This window comes from Alligator mississippiensis, chromosome 6 (genome assembly GCF_030867095.1).
Source record: "Alligator mississippiensis isolate rAllMis1 chromosome 6, rAllMis1, whole genome shotgun sequence".
Lineage (NCBI taxonomy): Eukaryota > Metazoa > Chordata > Crocodylia > Alligatoridae > Alligator > Alligator mississippiensis.
The window spans coordinates 21,695,353-21,713,606 of record NC_081829.1 but is presented as its reverse complement, the minus strand read 5'-3'; the positions used below and the strand labels follow the sequence as shown (position 1 = coordinate 21,713,606).

Here is an 18,254-nt window from a genome sequence, read left to right as displayed (position 1 = left end):
AAGCATACTGGGAAGGTGAGGAGCCTGGGGCCTTATACAAGGCTGGTTCCTTTGCTTCTTAGGCATAGCAAAATCTTAAAAGATTTTTCTCTATAGCATTCTCAATTGAGAATGTAAAATATACCCCTCATCCCAACTGACACAGCTGTACCAATTTGCTCAGTTACACTCACAACAAAAATCCTTTTCCCAGCACAGATTCGTTTGTTCAGAGAACTGGCATATGTTTTATCAGCCAAAGAACTCTTTTGCCACCACAAGCTGCATTTCTACCAGGAATGCCTGCCATATAATTCTACATGGCCTTGGCAGTGAAACAAAATGCTACAGTGGGAGGGATAAATGTTAAAGTCCTAAATGCTAAAGTGGGAAGATAATGCTGGATAGTAAAGACAGAAGCTCTCAACCTGAAAACCTAGCTAACATTGTCAGAACACCACCACGGAGTGCTTTTGACAAAACTGTTCATGTATACTCCACTGTTTGTCAATGTGGCAGATTCAGGGCCTTGTTGATAATGCCAACAACTAGGGGATACATTAGGGAGTGTTGCCTGTAGGCAGAGGCTGATCCAGTGAGGTAGGGCAGTGAGGCTGCACCCTTCAGTTAGGCAATGCACATGCGGTGGGCTCTCTGAGCTCACCAGCATATCACTGCAGCCCCTTCCAGAGCTCCATGTATACTACAAACTCCAAGCTCATCAGCAGGTTGGTGCAGGCTCTGGGCAAAGCCCCAGCTGTCACTTGGCTCAGGGAGGCCAAGGGGGTGAGTGCCACCACTGTTTGCCCCCTCCCCTCAGCAAATGAATTCAGTGGCAGGGAAAAAGAGGAGGAGTGGTGATGGGTCTCACCCTTGGGTTCCAGAGCTGCATCATGTGGCCTACATGCCATACAGCTAAAGGGGCATGTGGCTGCAACCTCTTGCCACGATCCTGGATCCACCAATGCCTCTAGGTCTTGTTCAGTTACATTCATATTTGTCCTAGCTTGGCACAATGAGTCCACCAGTTTTAAACAGCTTATATTTAAAATTGTTTTTAAATAGAGCAGTCAAAAGTTCTACTTGCTCTGTGTGATAAAATACTTCCTCTGGATTAAGTGTTCACAACTACTAATGATGTGGGAGTGGAGGGTCTCTAATCAAGGTCTCCCTTCAAAGTAGTTTTTGCAGAAGAAAACCTAATAGGTTTGGTAAGTCCCTAGTCCATCTCTAGACTAAGTTCTCCAATTGCCGATTCAACCCATGGTTTCTACAGAAGAAGTTAGGTGTTGCTTCCCCTATTAAAACAGCAGTGCAATGTTGCTCTTGGTTTGCTATATCAGACTCCTTGTTAACAACAGTTTAGTGCATTACATACCCACAGAGCTATCTGGATTTTTCTAAAACACAACTGAAATTTTTAAGTGAATCAGCACAGCCTTTAAAAATTGTATTTAAGCCCTTGCTTTACCATCCCCTAGAAACCCAATAAAGACTCTACTTGCCTGAGTAAAATTTTTAGCAGAAGCTGGTATCCATCATTATTCTCAAATTCCAGAAGCAAAGCAGGGGAAATAGGATAAGAATCCTTCACAAAACACAAGACGATACTGACTGCTTCACACATGTCACAAGCAGGCAAGGTGTCAGCCAGTTTAAACAGATTCTGAATGGCTATCTTAATGCAGTCCATAGCTGTAAATTTAAAAAAAATGTGGTGGTTAATACTAAGAATTCAACTGCAAAATCACTGACAAAAACATAGCATCATGCTCAAAATTACATTTCTCAAATAAAGGGTAATTAATTTCTCTCTGGCCTCGGGGAAGGGAGAAAAGAGGTACAGTAGTAAAGTGCTGACCTTCAGGTCAGAGTAAAATGTCTCTCGTATATCTTGACAAAATACTGTTAGACAACAAGAACTGGCTCAAGTCTCAAACACGTAAATGTTTATCACACTACCAATGAAACCTACATGCTGTAAGCCCCGCCCTTTTGATATAAGGTAAATGGATGGTGAATAATTTAATTAGCTTGTACTCAGTTAATCATGTACTCTGAACAATGTTTATACAAAGATTAATCCCTAGTTCAATGATGCAAAGTATGGCGTATACACATCTTGCTGTGAAGCTACCACTGGAGACTGGCCTCTTTCTTCTGTTCTAGTGGCCTGTCTCAAATGTGGCCCCAATCATAATTCTTAGACAGCATAACTACTGTCAAGACTGCCTCCTGCTACATGACTATTTAATCTTACAAGCAATGTGAATGAAGCGCCCATGAAATCATGTGTCAGACACTATTGTATAAAAGTAAAGAGCATAAAGAATACCAAGACAGAGTGTTGACACCAAGGTGTTGATTACAAAATTATCCCGATTTTTTCTTCTGAGGGGTAGAGTTTAGTAACCTGTGCATGTTCTTCTAAAAGTAAAACATGCTCCCTAACAGAATATTCCATTTAGGAAGAAACTAACTGTTACTGGCAACCAATCCTACTTCTCCAGTGTTTTGAAAGCTGCGAAGTATGAGGGACTAGCAAAGGAAATACCTTTAGAGTAGTAGTTCTCAACCTGCGGCCCATGGACCACAGCCCATATGACATCCTGCATTACTATCAGATAACAAATACAAAACATTTTTAAATGGATACACAGGAAGTAAGTTCTGTGGGTGCAGCCCACATAATACACTGAGAGCTGCAAGTGCAGCCCACTATAGCAAACAGGTTGAGAACCATTGCTGTAGAGCAAGGGAGAATTGTGTTCATTTGGGTCAAATGACTTATAACTAACTATTTTAATATATCTCTTGGTTTGAGTAGATTGGTAGGATGAACTTTGACATTTAGCTGTCGTTTTCTGTTTCATAGGACTTTCGTTTCCACATTCAAGCAGTATTAAATAGATCTTCAATGCGAAAAGCCAAAATCCATTCTTCAGTGAAAATAAGGGTGTTGCAGAAAGTAATGGCAATTTCAAAATAAAACTACTTTGTGTGCAATGAATGAGAAACTACACAGCAGCGAGGAAGACACTGATGACAGCATTGTTGAATGCACCCATTGTTTATGACTACGCAGAAGAGCGATGTGGTCCAGTTAATGATCGTGGTACCCAGAATGGTTTTATTTTGAAGTTGCCATTACATTCTGAAACACCCTTGTAGAAAACCTATCCAAAATAAACATCTCTGGAGGAGAATTCACTTCACAAATGCACAGGAAAAAAGTTACTAAAAACAAACCTTGTAGATACATGATGCTGTTTTTAGTCTGGGCCTTTGAAATTGCCCGAAGCACACGGCCTGTGGGTGCTTTCCATGAAAGGCTGCAATTGTCCCAGAGGGAGGCTGTTGCTATAATTAAAGACTGAAGCTCAGGGGCTGTCAGAAGTTGCTCTACACCTTGTTGTTCCCCGTACATGCTGAGCATTATCTGAAAAAGAGAATCAGTTGCAATTCAAAGAAAAATGCAGATATTTGGGAAAGATAGAAGGGCCCCACAGACTTGAATGCATCAAATCAGACTTTGGGCTGCTGGATACAGATCCACTGAAAACAAAAGCAGCTTTATACTTGATGCTTTGTAATGACACAGTCCAATAACCATTGGATGAGAGCCCCTCCCAAGTTTCTTAACATAGAAACAACAGTATATTTCTTTCTTCCCAGGCAGCAGAATAAACAACATAATTAGTTTATACTCCAGGTAGGTGGAAACATGGGTTACTTGTACAGAAACTGGTGAGAAAGCCAAAATTACAAAACAAAATCTGTGTTTGCTTAAGTATCCACTTCCACATTCATTCTTGTTTCTGTAGCAGTGAATTGTACCAGCGAGCCAGCTATCATGAAAAGCCAATTACTGACATCACTATTTTGCAAAGTTCATGAATTATGTGACATCTGGAGTTGCCTGCAAAGTCTGCAAAATCCACAGGAAAAAAAAAAGAAAATTATGGAAAAAAAATGCTGGCTCCCCAGAGGGAGCCAATAAACCTTAGGGTGCTGTTGTTACACCGCCAGGAAGGGGTGGGGGGGAAAAAGGGAGTAGGGGGCTGCCCAGTCCAAGCTCTGCCGGAAGGATGGCTGTCGCCTCTGTCCCTCACCATTGATTGGCTATGAGGGCTGCCTGTCATCTGGACCTGCCCCTCTCTATCATTTGGTGGCAAGAGGCGGGGCTGCATGACAGACAGCCCTCACAGCCAATCAGCAGTGAAGGGTAGGGCCACCAAGGCCTGTTGGCCAATCAGCCTGCGAAATGGCTGCTGGGCCCCGTTCTGCCTGCAAAATTGGGGGCAGCCACCTCGAATTCAGCAGGTCCCTAATCATAAAGGGCAATTATACATGTGCTGTGGGAGTGGCAGGGGGCACTTTGATTAGAGCAGCTCCGGGACCTGCTCTAATTAAAGTGCCTGGAGTCTCTTGTGTATCAGCATCTCTGTGATTAAAAATGGTGGTGGGGGCACTTTATCTAAAGCTCAAACAAACTTTAGATAAAGCCTGCATTTAGATAAAGCCTCTGCCCGCATTTTTAAGGGTGGGGACACTGATACATGAGATGATGGAGCCTGCTGGAGCGTGGTAAAGTACCATGCTCCAGTGGACTAGATTAATCAAGTCTGCTCTACCGTGCTGTAATTACAGTGTATTAGGAGCAGCCTTGCTGCTCATGTATAAACACCCCAAAATTCCTCTTCCTGCAATCACTGGCCTCTGATAGGCTGATGTTATCCTTGTTCTGGTGGACCACAGCTCTCATCAGAGCTCTCATAGCTGGAAGCTAAGTAACCCCCTTAGGAAACTGCAACTTCTGTCAACTTTAAGCTCTTCTTATTTTCATATTACTCTTTCTAAAATCCCTTTGTCCTACTGTAACAGGATGGTCTGTTCCCTTAAAAAGAGGCAGCCAGCCCTGTTAAGGACATTCAGCTGTGGGACCTTCTGATAATGAGGGAGTGTCCTCCTGGCAGCTTAAAACCCGAAAGGGAGAGAAAAAATGGGAACAGTAAGGGGACAGTTTGCAGGAAAACAGCCAGCTGTGAGCAGAACGGCTTCCTACAGCAAGGGGCGGGCTGCTTTGCTGGGGACTAGATCTACAGGGGGTTCTTATCCTAGTGTTCATGACAGGGCATAATGATTTAATTTTGTTTGCTTATTAGTCTGCTCATTTGCACCTTAAACACTGTGTTTTAGTTGGGAGGAGTGGCTGAGTAGCTCCTCAGGAACTGAACCTGCCTGGAGAAGACAGCAGGTTAAGGAACGCACTTATACCTATCCTACAAAGGATCTCACTATGCCTCCCAAGATCTATGGATGGTTGGTATTCTGTCTTGGTCAGGTTTCATAATTAACTCTGGTCTGATCCATAATTAACTCAAGACAGAACTCTGTCCTTTTTATCTCCCTCCTCCTGTGGCAGTACCATAGTGCAGACTGACTCCTTTGTGCAGACCCCTTGTGCAGAATGACTCCTTCCACTGGCTTTCAAGCGGGTTAAGGATATTTGATACTTTGCAGGTTTAACCAGAAGTGATCGAACAGTATCACCCCAATTTCTTCACACCTGTTACCCTACTATACTCTCCATCATTACAATGATTCTAAACAGCAAATGGGCTTTTCAGAGCTAACATTTACCTTTAATGTGGTATGCATTTGGAAAATGCCTAACTGGCCTTTGGAAATTTCAATCAATGCACACAGGAAAATTAAATGCCTTGATTATTCTGCATGATATAAAACTCTAGCCTAGTCTCTACAGGGAACTCTTGGGCAGGGGCCAACATTTTAAGGTAAGTAAAAAAAATTCAACTTAGCTTAGTATATATAGTTATGTAAAGGTCAGCAGAAGTCAAAGACAGAATATCAGAATTAAGTTCAAATGCAAAGGCCCACAGAAGTAACTCAAGGACTGTACAGAGATTAGTGTTCTATGACAGACATGCAGGACAGGAAATAAATTGACAAAAATCAGGAGCCGGAAATTAGACTTGACCTGTGAAAAAAATAATGAGACTATGGAACTACTCTACCCATCATCCTTTTTGAGGATCTTACTTTCATGACCCAGCTAGGGGGAAACATAAACATGACACTGATGCCAGGAAGCGGCTCAGTGAGCTCACCATGATGTGAGGGTGGATCTAGCGGCCGTTTACAAACGAGTCGGGAGGACCAGCAGGCATTGGGAGAGTCCCTGTTCCCCCGAGCACTACCAGGAGTGACAAAAAATAACAGTCACAAGCTGGCAGAGGGTAGATTCAGACTAGACAGCTGGAGGTGCTACTTCACTGTCAGGGCGGCTAGGACCTGGAACCAACTTCCAAGAGAAGTGGTGCTGGCTCCTACCCCGGGGGTCTTTAAAAGGAGGCTGGATGAACACCTTGCCGGGGTTGCTTGACCCTAGTACATTTTCCTGCCATGGCAGGGGGTTGGACTTGATGATCTGCTCAGGTCCCTTCTGACCCTACCAACTACGAAACTATGCCTGCCACCCCACAATCTCCTCAGACCCTGGGATCTATTGTGACATCTCTGAGCCTTCATTTTCCTGATCCTGAAATGTGCCCTGATCATCCCAAGCCAGAGAAGAGGACCCAGATGACATCAGTGCCCGAAGTGGTATAATCAAGTCCTGCTCAATACCTAAGCAACCCTTCCCCTTCTACATCCCTCTAGCCCACATTTTTCCTTCATGTTTTTTAAGGGACAGGGTCGCGTTAAACACCTTTACCTCTTTGGGCCTATTTATTCCATTGCAATCAACAAAACATGCTAAGGACATAGTACAGTTCTACTCTGGATATAGTGAGGATTTTTTTCTTGCCTGCTGAGGAATTTTATTCTTCATGTTCCTTACTTCCTCATGGAAAAGGGTTCCAAACTGTTATGGAAAAGCCCTAAAGCTGTTATGGAAAAGCCCTAAAGAATTAAGTAGAAATTAAACTAACAGGGCCCCACAGAAAATACTCAGATTCCATTTGATTTAATAGACAATGAGATCCTTTCCCAAGAGTTTTTAAACCACTTTATAAAATGCCATAAATATTAAGTTGTAGCTCTGATGGTCCAGGAATTATGCAAGGCAAGAATTTGGTGGGGAGAAGGGGTAATATCTTTTATTGGACCAGCTGCAGAGTTGAAATAGAGTAAGACAAGTTTTCAGATTGTCACCCAAATAACTCCTTGCCTCTTGCTTATATAGTGACAGAAGGCAGGGTAGACCTGCATTTTATAGACTAACTAAATCAGAGATGCATAGCATAAGCTGAGCCCAAGCTCACTTCATCAGATGCTGTAAAAGGATAAGTTTTACTCTAGAATTCTATAGGATGGCTTAAAAATTCTCTGGGAAGTTACAATTCTCCATTAAATCCGGTGGGATTTCCTATAAAGGATGAATCGGCTGTTCAGAAACCCTTGCTCATTCCTTAGTCTCTCTTATCACCTCAGTAAATTCAGGCAACCGAAGACATCTATAGGTGTAATTTGAAGCCCTATTCTCATAAGTCAAAGTTACTTATATGCTGCCTAACAGCTAAAGGAACTTTATCCTCCCAAACTGTGTAATGAATGCTCCTCAAGATGCTGTGGAAACCATGCAATGAGTTAGCTTCTGGAGCAGCCAGCAATACACTTAAATCACTGTAGTCATAGGTAAAAAAGACCCCCTCACAAACTACCAGGACTTTAAAAGTAATACCTTTCATCCAGCCATTTATGACTCACAACATTTAACAAGCAAGCGCTAAAGCACAGAAAGCAGAACTGGTCAGAATCTTTCATGTAGATAATATTTCCACTGCAAAACACGGCTTCATATCAACTGAATTTTTAAAAGCAGAAATGTCAATTCTCACCAAATAAGTTGTCTGTCCTTTCCCCATCCCCCCGAGGAAAATTTGAAACTGAAAATTCATTTTGAATGAATATTCATAAATTATTGCCTCAACTTAAAAAAGCTATATTTTTTTTTAAAAAAAAGAAAGAAAACTAGTGCTTTAAGTCAACATATTAGTTCCCAACAAAAAATTAATTTAAAACTGGTTCAAACATCCCATGGAAAAATGACATTTTGAAACAAAAAGTTTCAAAATAATGTTAAAAATAGCAAAATAAAAGTGATTAATTAAACTCCATCTGATCACAGGGACCAACAATTTATTCCTCTTCCAGGGTTCCTGAGCACTTGAAACAAAGAATCACAAAGATGGATACCTCACCTGAATGAGCATCTCCTGGACTTCAGGGTCATCTTTATTTGCCTCTTCACTGCAGGCTTTTGTTGGAAGAAAGGTAAAGAAAAGGTACAAGCATTGCATCAGAGCAACTGGGAGACCAGAACTGATGATGTTCCACAGAGTCCCCTGAAAAAGAAAAAGCAAAGTTAAGCATGTTGACTATTGACTATCTCCTTCAATGTCTACCCGCTGATCTTGCAGCCTTATCTAGTGATGAATGTACAAGGCTATAAGCCAGAGACTCAAGTATTTTATTCCTCCAGTCATGCTAAAATTCTAGTGGCAACAGTGAACAAGCATAGTGACAAGAGGCCAGGGATGTACAGTTTCTGTCAGGGGGCAACACACATTTTGATAAGAGTTCCTATACCTTGAGGACGGGCTTCCTTATATTTATGTATATGGTGCCTAGGCTTACATGATACAACCTGCACTTTGAAGTCTGCAGTGGACTCTTTAAAAAAATCTAACCTGCAATCTTACTAGCAACTAATATAGAGCAATAAGAAATTCTGTGCTTTGCCAATTTTAGCCTTGGGGACAGTCTACAGCGAACCAGGCCTGTGAGGTAAAAGGTGCCTGTTTTGTACTAAAAGCAGTATACATACAACTCAGCTATGGCAACTGCATGTTTGCAGCCCACTGAGTCAGTGCATGTAGTTTCCATATTCGTTCAAAAGGCAGGAGACAAACTGTCTGAGGGATTTGCCTTTTGAGACAATAATGAATCAGCTTTAGCCCATCTCCTGCAAAGCTTTATACTAGCCCACAACGGGAACAAGGAAGTATCAGTGTGTCTGCTTGGCCTTAAAGGAAAGTGACCAGAAATAAGCTAAATAGAGGGGAGGAGGGTTGCAGTATAAAGCTCTGTGAGACTGTGTTCTAGCAAATATCAAAGCATTTTTTAAATCTTTGAAAAGTACAAATCTTACTAAAAACATTGCAGTGACTCTATCAACAAATCACTGAAAGGAGGCTCCTAACGTTAGGTGGATAATTGTTTATTAACAACTGGTGATAGACTTTAATTTACTATACTTGCATGAGAACAAATAGCATCATGCTGTATGAATAGTAAACCCTCAAATTTGCAATGGGATCCTGGATCAAATAGTACCCTGCTGTTGTGCAATGCTCCTACTACTACTCGTCATTCCAAAGGGCTGCTCTGTTCCAGTGCAGCTGGGTGTATTAATGGAGCAGACAGAAGTGACAATTTTCACCCAATCTGGCCACAGAAAGCAGTTCATAGCTGTAACCAAACACAAGTGTATGGCTGCAGACAGCTTAAAAAATGGCCAATCGGGTGAAAATCTGACCCCTCATTGCATGAAGTATCAGATAAAGACGCTTCAAAATGTAGTGTCTTTTGTAAGATGTGTCTGCAGAGCTCCCAGACTGTTACTGTTTTCAGAATGAGAGGAGGGAAGGTTTTAGTGGAGTGAGTTCAATCGGCGAGGTGGGGGGGGGGGGAATGTTTCAGGCCCCCACCCCCTCCGGAGGATGGGGTGGTTGTATTGGAGCCCCCCCCCCCCCCCCCCCCCCGAGGTGGAGGTAGAGCTCCAATTCACCCACCTTTCAGCATCAGCTGAGGAGTCCCAAGACCGATCTACCTCTGCTGCCTTCCTCCCCACCCCATTCTAAATACAGCGGGCACTGGTAGAGAGGCTTGCCATTGCTATGGGAACCTAGCTGCAGGCTCCCAGGGCAGCTAGATTCCCCTGCCCCTGGAACCAACAGTGAACTTCTGTTTGGTCTGGGGTAAGGTTACAACTCAGAATGCTTTGCAAAAATCGTTCTGCATTGCAGCTGGGAGCTGCACTTCTGTTTGTAAAGCATGTTCTACAGAAGAGCAGATGCTTGAAACAAGGTGAATAGTTCAAACAGAGCCACCAATAATGAATCACTTCTGGCTAGTGTTTCCCCCAGTCCTATAGGTTGTAGCCATGAAACTGGGCCAGAGGTTAAAGATTTATTTCAAGGAAAGCCAGGGAAGCTCTACCAAAGCCAGAGTCAGGAGGGTATCTAAAATCTTTTGGCTAAGTACAGATACTCATAAAGCCCGAGCCTGAATCAATTGAATCTTTGCACAATAGTCTAAACAGTGTATATTAAACTGAGAACCAAATGAACAGACATTCACTTTTGATTCTGGAAATGCAGCCACATGCCTGCAATGGCTCAAGCTAGAGGCTGGAGGGGCTAAAGCAAGCCATTCCTTCATTTTGGCAATGGCCAGAAGGCTAGAAGAAAGCTGGGAGAGAAACCCTCCAGGCTTTTCCGCACTCCCTGCTTGAACTGAGTGAAGGACATGGCCAGGCCCCTCCAGGCCACTGAGTATGACTGGGGAGGGGTTTACACCCACACCCTGGCCTGCATGGTCCCCAAGCAGGGTGTGCCTGGAGGGGGAGGGGGGAAGCAGCCCCTGGCAGGTGTTTCTCCACTCAACACTCAAGTGGCAGAGGATGTGGCCAACCCCTGGCCCCTGGTTGGCACTCTGAGGCAAAGCGGGGGTGGGAGGGGAAGGAGAGAGGTTTAATCCCCCCATCTCTCCCCCCTCCCATGGGCACAGGACCCCAGCTAGGGTCTAACTGGCAGGGGCACAGCATCTTCTGCCAGGCTTCCCCGCCTTCCCTCCCCCCACACACACACACTTGAGAAGCGAGGGCAGGAGCAGGGGCAGAGGCATGGCCAGATGCCGGCCCTGGGCCAGCAGCCTGAAGCAAAGAAAGGTAAGGGAGGGGGGTTTAAACCAGCTGAGGTGCGGAAGGACAAGATTGGGAGGGGCTGCTGCACCCCTGCCAGGCAGACCCCAGCTAGGGTCCTGTGCCAGTGGGAGAGGGGAGGGAGGGGGCCTTAAATCCTCCTTTCTTCCCTCCACCTGAGCACGCTGGCTGGGGTCTGGCCATGTCCCCCAATCTCAAGTGGAGAAAAGCCTGGCAGACTCTGGCTGCAGTCCCAAGCAGGGCTTCCCACCCCCACTGCCACCCCCTTCTCAGCCAGCTGGACCAGTGATAGTGCTACAGCTAGGAAGCAGAGGGGTGGAACCAATCCTGTTCCACTGGAGCAGACAGCACAGCACAGCCGAGGGCTGCAAAGCATCCTGGGATGCTGGGGGACTGAGAGTTAGCTTAAACCAGGAAAGAGTGAAAGGGCCAGAAGTTCCTTAAACTGGTTTGACCTAAATCAGTTATGTCTGATACTACATTCAGCCAGGTTTATTTTAAACCAGTTTCAGCCATTTTGAAAGCAGCTTACATGCCCTGAATTTCTGTTCTGTTACAGGCTTAAATCAGTTTCTGATCACTTAAATCAGTTTGTGTGTAACTTCTCTCCCTAGCCTAGAGGTTCTATGCCAGGTTATTACAGGCTGTGTGACAGAGTAAGTTCCTCTGCATACTACAGGCTGGACCTTAGTTAATGCTTAGTGGGCACGTCTACACACGGATTCATGCACTTTTCCTAATGCACATTAAATTCAGAACCTCAAATGAAAGGTACTAAATACACGTACATTAGGGTGCCCTAATGCTCAGTACCAAAACCAGATGGTTTTTAAGTGACACTTAATGTGAAGTAGTCTATTTTATTATGCATTAGCATAATTGCATATTTTTTTACTTGAGGCCTTAGTGCACAGTAAAATAAGCTAATGCACATTAAAGCGTACATGTAGACATGCCAAATGTATTCTGTTTGACTTTATACTTGGGGAATAATTTCTTGTTAAAAGCTGTACATGATGATGTCCAAGGATAAAACCATGCAGACCAGCTTCACCTAATAGAAGCTGGGTGTTCTGCTGCTGGAATGGCATCTTCACTTTTCTGAGTGTAAGGAAGAAAACAAACTTGCTTTTTTTCTTACCGAGTCAGTCTGTGAGAGCAAGTGTACTGATCTCAGGAGCATGGAGTCATCTTCTGCTTCCCCTTTCTGCTGCAGCAGCTGCCCCACAGCCAGCCGAGCTTCCTCTATCATCACAACAATATTAGACTTTAATACCATTAAATGACAACAGCACTACATTGAGTATCTCTTAACAGATTAAGTTAAAGTAGCAAAACTACATTAACAAATCGCCTGATCCAAACCCCACTGAACTGAATAAAAGGAGTTCAGTAAGTTTTGGTTCCTGCACCAAGCATGCAGTTAGTCAATGCAAACGAGATGCTCTGTGTAGCTTAAGACCTCCCCTGGGCAAGGCTGGCAGAACTTTATATTTACCCAGCTGAATAGCTCCAGGAGTTTTCAGCAGCCACTAGAAAGTTATATACTGCTAGTAGTAGTATTTCCTTTAAACTAGAAAGCCACTCAGGCAATTAAATGTCAAGAACCATTATTGCAATCTTCCACAATTAGATCAGAGTGTACAAAAGGTTCCAAAAGTAATGTTTACTTGGCACATACGGGGCCAGCTCCACTAAAAATAATGCTAGTTTATGCCAGGTAAAGATCAGGCTCACTACATTTATTATTTTCTGTTCCTCCTTTTTCTCCCTTAAATGTACAGCATAACATATTACAGGGGACACTAAATCTTAGCCCATGAGAGCAAAGACAAGCATATTCCACTGCACATGTTCTGTGACTGTTACCTGCAGGTTTGCCATTTAGTTTCTTCCTGATTTCTTTTGTCAGAAGTTTGGAAACTTCACTTGCTAGAAGTTGAACGGGAAAAGAAACTATGCCAGCTGATTGTTCCCAGGCCTGAAATACAGCAAAAAGGAGCAATTTAGTTGTCTCTGATATAAGACGGCCTGTGTAGATGGAGATGTCCTCTAAAATGGTGAGAAGAGCTTAAAGGATAGAAACAAACTTTTTTATTTTTCATCTCCTACCAGAACAGTTTATCAAACAGCATTTGCTAGACTGAGATAGGAATCTAAAATTAAACAAGTGTGCAAGAGCCAGCTTAGAACTACCTTATGAAAAGTGTAATGAATTGGCTAGAGAAATGGTTCTCAGCCTTTCTGCACGCAAGGCATCCCTCACTGGATTCAAGGCTCTCCACAACTTTTATGAATTGAGTGGCATCCAATTTAAAAAACAAATTTATATATTATAGCACCCTCTTTGCAAAGAGGTTGGACACAGAGGCCACATCCAGATAAGCAGCAATTGTTCACACATTCAGCTGTTCTCTGTGCTGCAAGATAGCAGTGAAAGGGGGTGGTGGGGGAGGTTGACCCCAGGAGATCCCAGGATCAAAAAACATGGTACCAAAAAAAAATAGTGGAGCAGTGCACACAGGAGCAGCCTGCACTGCCAAAACCAGAGCCTGGCTGGCCAGAGCCACACTCCAGCTGTCAGGCAGGCCCCAAGCAGCAGGATTGCCCCAGGATAAGGCCCCAGGGTAAGGCTGCTGGGGCCATCCCAGTGATGGTCCTAGCCTCCGCTACCCCATCCGAGGTAACCTGCCATGCACCACAAGGTGCATGGCACAGGCGTTCCCTGGGGACAAGTAGCAATGGCACAAGGTGAAACAAACATCCATGCTCATGTGGACACAGCCAGGGTAGGCAGTCATCCAGGGAGGGTCAAGCCCAAGCCTGTGCTTGTTTAGTCTATCTGTTTATCCCCTCACACCTCACTACACTCTTTAAAGGATATGGAGGCACCCTGGTTGAGAATCACTGGGCTAGAGCCCATGTGACATTCAATTTTCATGTGGCATTGCATAACTTGGCCCCCAAGGAGATGAAGGTGACAGAAATACAATTCCCACAAAACACTGCAGAGGCTCACAAATACCAAACCTATTGCTGATGCCCGCCCCCAAATTATTTTAATTCTATAGTCACCATGCTGCTCAGATTGAAACTAGCAAGCAGTCTTTCCAAAACAATATATTTTATGGAAAGTTTCAGCATTTCACAGGCTATTAGATTATCCCCCAGGAAATAAACGCTGTTTTTGCATCAGCTCCTATATGGAAACCTGGGTGGGGAAGAGACAAAATATTAATTTTCTAGATCACAAGTTGATTGATCATGCTTCTTAAGTAGAAACATGAACTCCCTGTGTCTTTCCATTAGGAAGCTGAGGCCATTGTGTGCAGCAGAATGACAGCTGAAGCTCTTGGAGGGCTAGGGATTTGATACAATAGCATAAAACAAGTTGATTCCTTGGCACTACTTAGATCCTGCTAAAGGAAATATTTAATTTCAGTAATATTGAAATAATGACAATAGACACTTACAGCCCAGTATCTGTAAATATTTTGTAGAGCATGAGGAAAAGACTGTCCCAGACTTATACAAACAGCAAATCATTTGCCCTGCCCAAAGCTGGACAGTTAATCAGTGGCAGAGTTGGCAGTGAGTGTAGGAGTTTTGATACTTAGTTCCCTGCTTTGACTGCAAGCCAAACCCTTACTACATTAAATGCTTATTCACTGAAAATATGAGAGAGAAAACAGTAAAATTTCATGGGCTTCCTTATTTTTTCTTGAGCTATTCAAAAGGCAGATTCTCCAGGACACTAAGTAGATTCATTGCCATTTAGATCTACATAAAAGGTTCCTTAATTCAGACTTTTAAAATCTGTTTATTCTCCATAAAAATTATCTAATGGAACAAGGAAATTTCACTGAAACAATATCGGCAGGACAGATGCTGCTACTTTCATACATAGTGCAAAGCACTGTTGATTCTGGCTCTTGAACCTTTCTGTTGAAATACTGTCTACAAACTAGATTTAGGATAAATCACTCAATATACCTATAAAAATGACAGTCCCTGATACAAGATTACAGACAAGATCTAAGAGCTGGATGAGGCAAACAATACTGTGCCCAGTTCTGGTCCCCACACCTCAAAAAGGATATAGAAGAATTAAAGAAGGTACAGAGAAGGGCAACAAAGCCAATTAGCAGAATTGAGGGGTGTTCAGGCTAGGCCTGTTCAGTCTAGAAAAAAAGATACTTGAAGGGGGACATAATAAGGGTCTATAAAATACTAAATGGCAAAGAGAAAGTAAATAAGGATTTATTATATACTGTCTTTCACAATACAAGAACCAGGAGTCACAAAATGAAACTAGTAGACAGTAATTTTAAAACGAACAAAAGGAAGTTCTTTTGCACACAGCGTGTAATTAAAGTGTGGAACTCTTTGCCATCAGATTTTGGGGAAGCTGACAGTTTAGCCAGGTTTAAAAAAGAATTGGACAAATTCTTGGAGGAGAGAGTCATCAGTAGCTATTGAGCATGGGAGTTAGGAGTACAGCCTCTGAATCAGAACTTCCTAGAATTGCATTCTAGAGGCTACAAGTGAGAAGGAAACAGTGGGGAAAAAAACCCTGGTCATACCCAGTTCACTCTGCCTTTCAGCATCCACTCTCTGCCACTGTAACGCAGGATAAGGCCAAAATTAACCTATGGTCTGACCCAGTAAAGGGCAATTCTTATGTTCTTATGCTCCCAACAAGTGATGCAGGCCTGGGGGTGAGATTCTATTCCTCTGTTAGATGTGTAAGTAAACTAAGGACCTCTGTGTGACTTTATGTCACCCTACTTGAATCCCTGAAAAATTGTGGGTGGGTCTCCCTCCTTCTTGCTGCTTTTTTGTAACTCAATCTTAAAGGTCAGAGTATGGTGTATTACAAAAGTAGGTGCAGGAATGGATTTTCAAGGACTTTAAAAAAGGTGGTATGGAATCACATGTAGGCATCTAGAAGTGGGTCTGACTGCTCAGAAATTTTGGCTGTCATGTGGAACACTTAGTACTTATTAAATCTGTACAGTGTTAAAGTCAGAACGTGTTCTGAGAAGTCACATAACACTTACTATGATCTCTAAGATGCACAGCTTGCTGATTGCCAGTCCCAGCCCCAGCATTGCACTGGGGTCTTGAACCAATTCTGGTACAATCCCACGACTGTGACACACTGGAGTCTTGAACAAGCTCCAGGTGTAGTGGCAGGGCCGGATCCATCTGATTTTCTGTCCCAGCCCCAGCAACACACCAAAGTCTTGAACCAGCTCTGATGCAGTGTAGTCTGGGACCTTCAATAAGCTGTGGCCACATCTACACAAGACACTGACTGCTCAGTAGCTCAATACTACTGCAAAGTAGCATTGTGTGGCAAAAACTGACGTGACACTATGTGCAGTAGTATTAGGCTACTGCATAGTAGCATCACAAAAAAGGCATTCGCCAGCACTACTGCTCAGTAACTCAGTTTACTGCACATTTATTTAATGTTCATATAGATGCAACCCGTCAGTCCCAGGCCTGGTACTGGAGTCCCTTCACCAAGGCAAAAAAGCAGGATCAAGCCCCTGATGTACCGTAATACCATCTGCATGCTGACTGTAAGGCCCAAAGAGAGGTGGGGGACTTCAAGAATGAGCCCCTCTGCTTGTTGTTCTAACTTACAACTTGAATGCATGCCTTGGGGTACCACCAATAGCTCATATTATTTCTGAGAAGCTGTACAATGATAACTAAACTTGTTACTTAAAATTATCTGGAAAGACTCCTCCCACAAAAAGTCCGAAATTTGTTACAATAGGATGGCACTTAGCACATGTTTTACCATTTGAACATGTGGATACTCATGTTTTAATTGCAGTTAACCACAACCTAAGTGTAACATGTGACACAGCCCTGTGACTTCTTGGTGCTCTTACCAGTTCCTTTTTAACCCAATTTTAATCCAAGTCAAAAAAGGCCGTGAGGGTGCAAACTCCCCATAAGGCGATGTATCCAAATATAAGACACCCAAATTTAGGGATTAAAAAATGCCAACTTTAATAATTAGGGAAAACACTATAACAGAACTGTGGAAGATGAAATATAAAAATAAAGGCTTAAAACAAACTCTCCCCTAATGCTATTCACTCTCACACCTGGCCAGTGCTTTCTTCTCAGTCCCCAGCTGGTTCCAGTGTTGGGGAGGAATCATCACTGTCTCTGCAGCAAACTCCCACCTTGTCCCCAGAGCTCTCATCTAGCAAAGGGGCAGGCAATTATTTTGGGTGGAGGGCTGCTTACTGAGTTTTGGCAAGCCATTGAGGGTCACATGACAGGCAGCCAGGGGCAGATAAATATTACTTTTCTAATTTTTTTAGGGCACCCACAGGCCGGATAGAATGGCCTGGCAGGCTGGATCCAGCCTGTGGGCTGTATTTTGCCCACCCCTGATCTAGCACCATCCAGAGGGCACAGTGAAATTAGTCAGACCAACTCCAGCCCTTCTGCATTCCGCCATTATTTTTTTTCATGACAGAACAAAACCCACCCAGAAAAGAAAAAGCAACACTTTCATTACATAACATCAAATAAGCAATACAACCACATAATCATAACACCAGTCAACATAAACTGTCAAGCTAATTTTATTTAGATTTGGCAAGGGGAGAAAAAAAGGTATCTTGCAGGATCTGAGAGATTGTATCTTCATTTCTAGCACATCTTCCTAAAATGTAAGATATGGATGAGTAATAAAAATGACAATTTAGCCCATCAAACTTGACTTGCAAGAAAGCCAAGGTCACTTAAGTGATCCAGGGTTGTTGCACTGCTACTTTAGGGCAATAATTTAGATCATTCTAATCTAAAAACATACGCCCCCTAATTTTTAGGAGAATGCTCCTGGTGGCAAGCAGATCAAGGCCAAGGATACACTGAGCACAGTTCTGACTCATAGAATCATAGAAAATAGGACTGGGAGATCATGTAGTCTAAACCCTTGCCCAAAGCAGGACCATCCCAACTTTATCATCCTAGCCAAGGCTTTGTCTAGCTGGGGTCTTAAAAATCTCCAAGGCCAGAGATTCCACAACCTCTCTGGGTAACCTGTTCCAGTGTTTTACTACCCCACTAGTGAGAAAGTTTTTCCTACTATCTAACCTAAACTTCCCTTGCTGCAACTTGAGACTGTTGACCGTTGTTCTGTCATCTGCCACCACTGAGAACAGTCTAGCTCCATCCACTTTGGAACCAAATCTGGTAGACAGCAGAGCACTCACATGTTCATTGTAATTCTGTCTTAGGGCAAAACCTTTTCTGGATGACCTTACTACCT

At 43.3% G+C, this 18,254-nt stretch overlaps 1 protein-coding gene across 1 annotated transcript in view; it reads right to left on the bottom strand.

Moving 5' to 3' along the window:
• WDFY4 (WDFY family member 4) overlaps positions 1–18,254 on the bottom strand; it is a 287,362-nt gene that overhangs the window by 246,939 nt on the left and 22,169 nt on the right. Inside the window, exons 3-7 of the mRNA XM_019499474.2 lie at positions 12,821–12,932; positions 12,093–12,196; positions 8,208–8,351; positions 3,229–3,418; positions 1,485–1,674 (exon numbers count right to left, since the gene is read on the bottom strand). Coding sequence (XP_019355019.2) covers positions 1,485–1,674; positions 3,229–3,418; positions 8,208–8,351; positions 12,093–12,196; positions 12,821–12,932 — 740 coding nt within the window. The remainder of the gene's footprint in view (positions 1–1,484; positions 1,675–3,228; positions 3,419–8,207; positions 8,352–12,092; positions 12,197–12,820; positions 12,933–18,254) is intronic.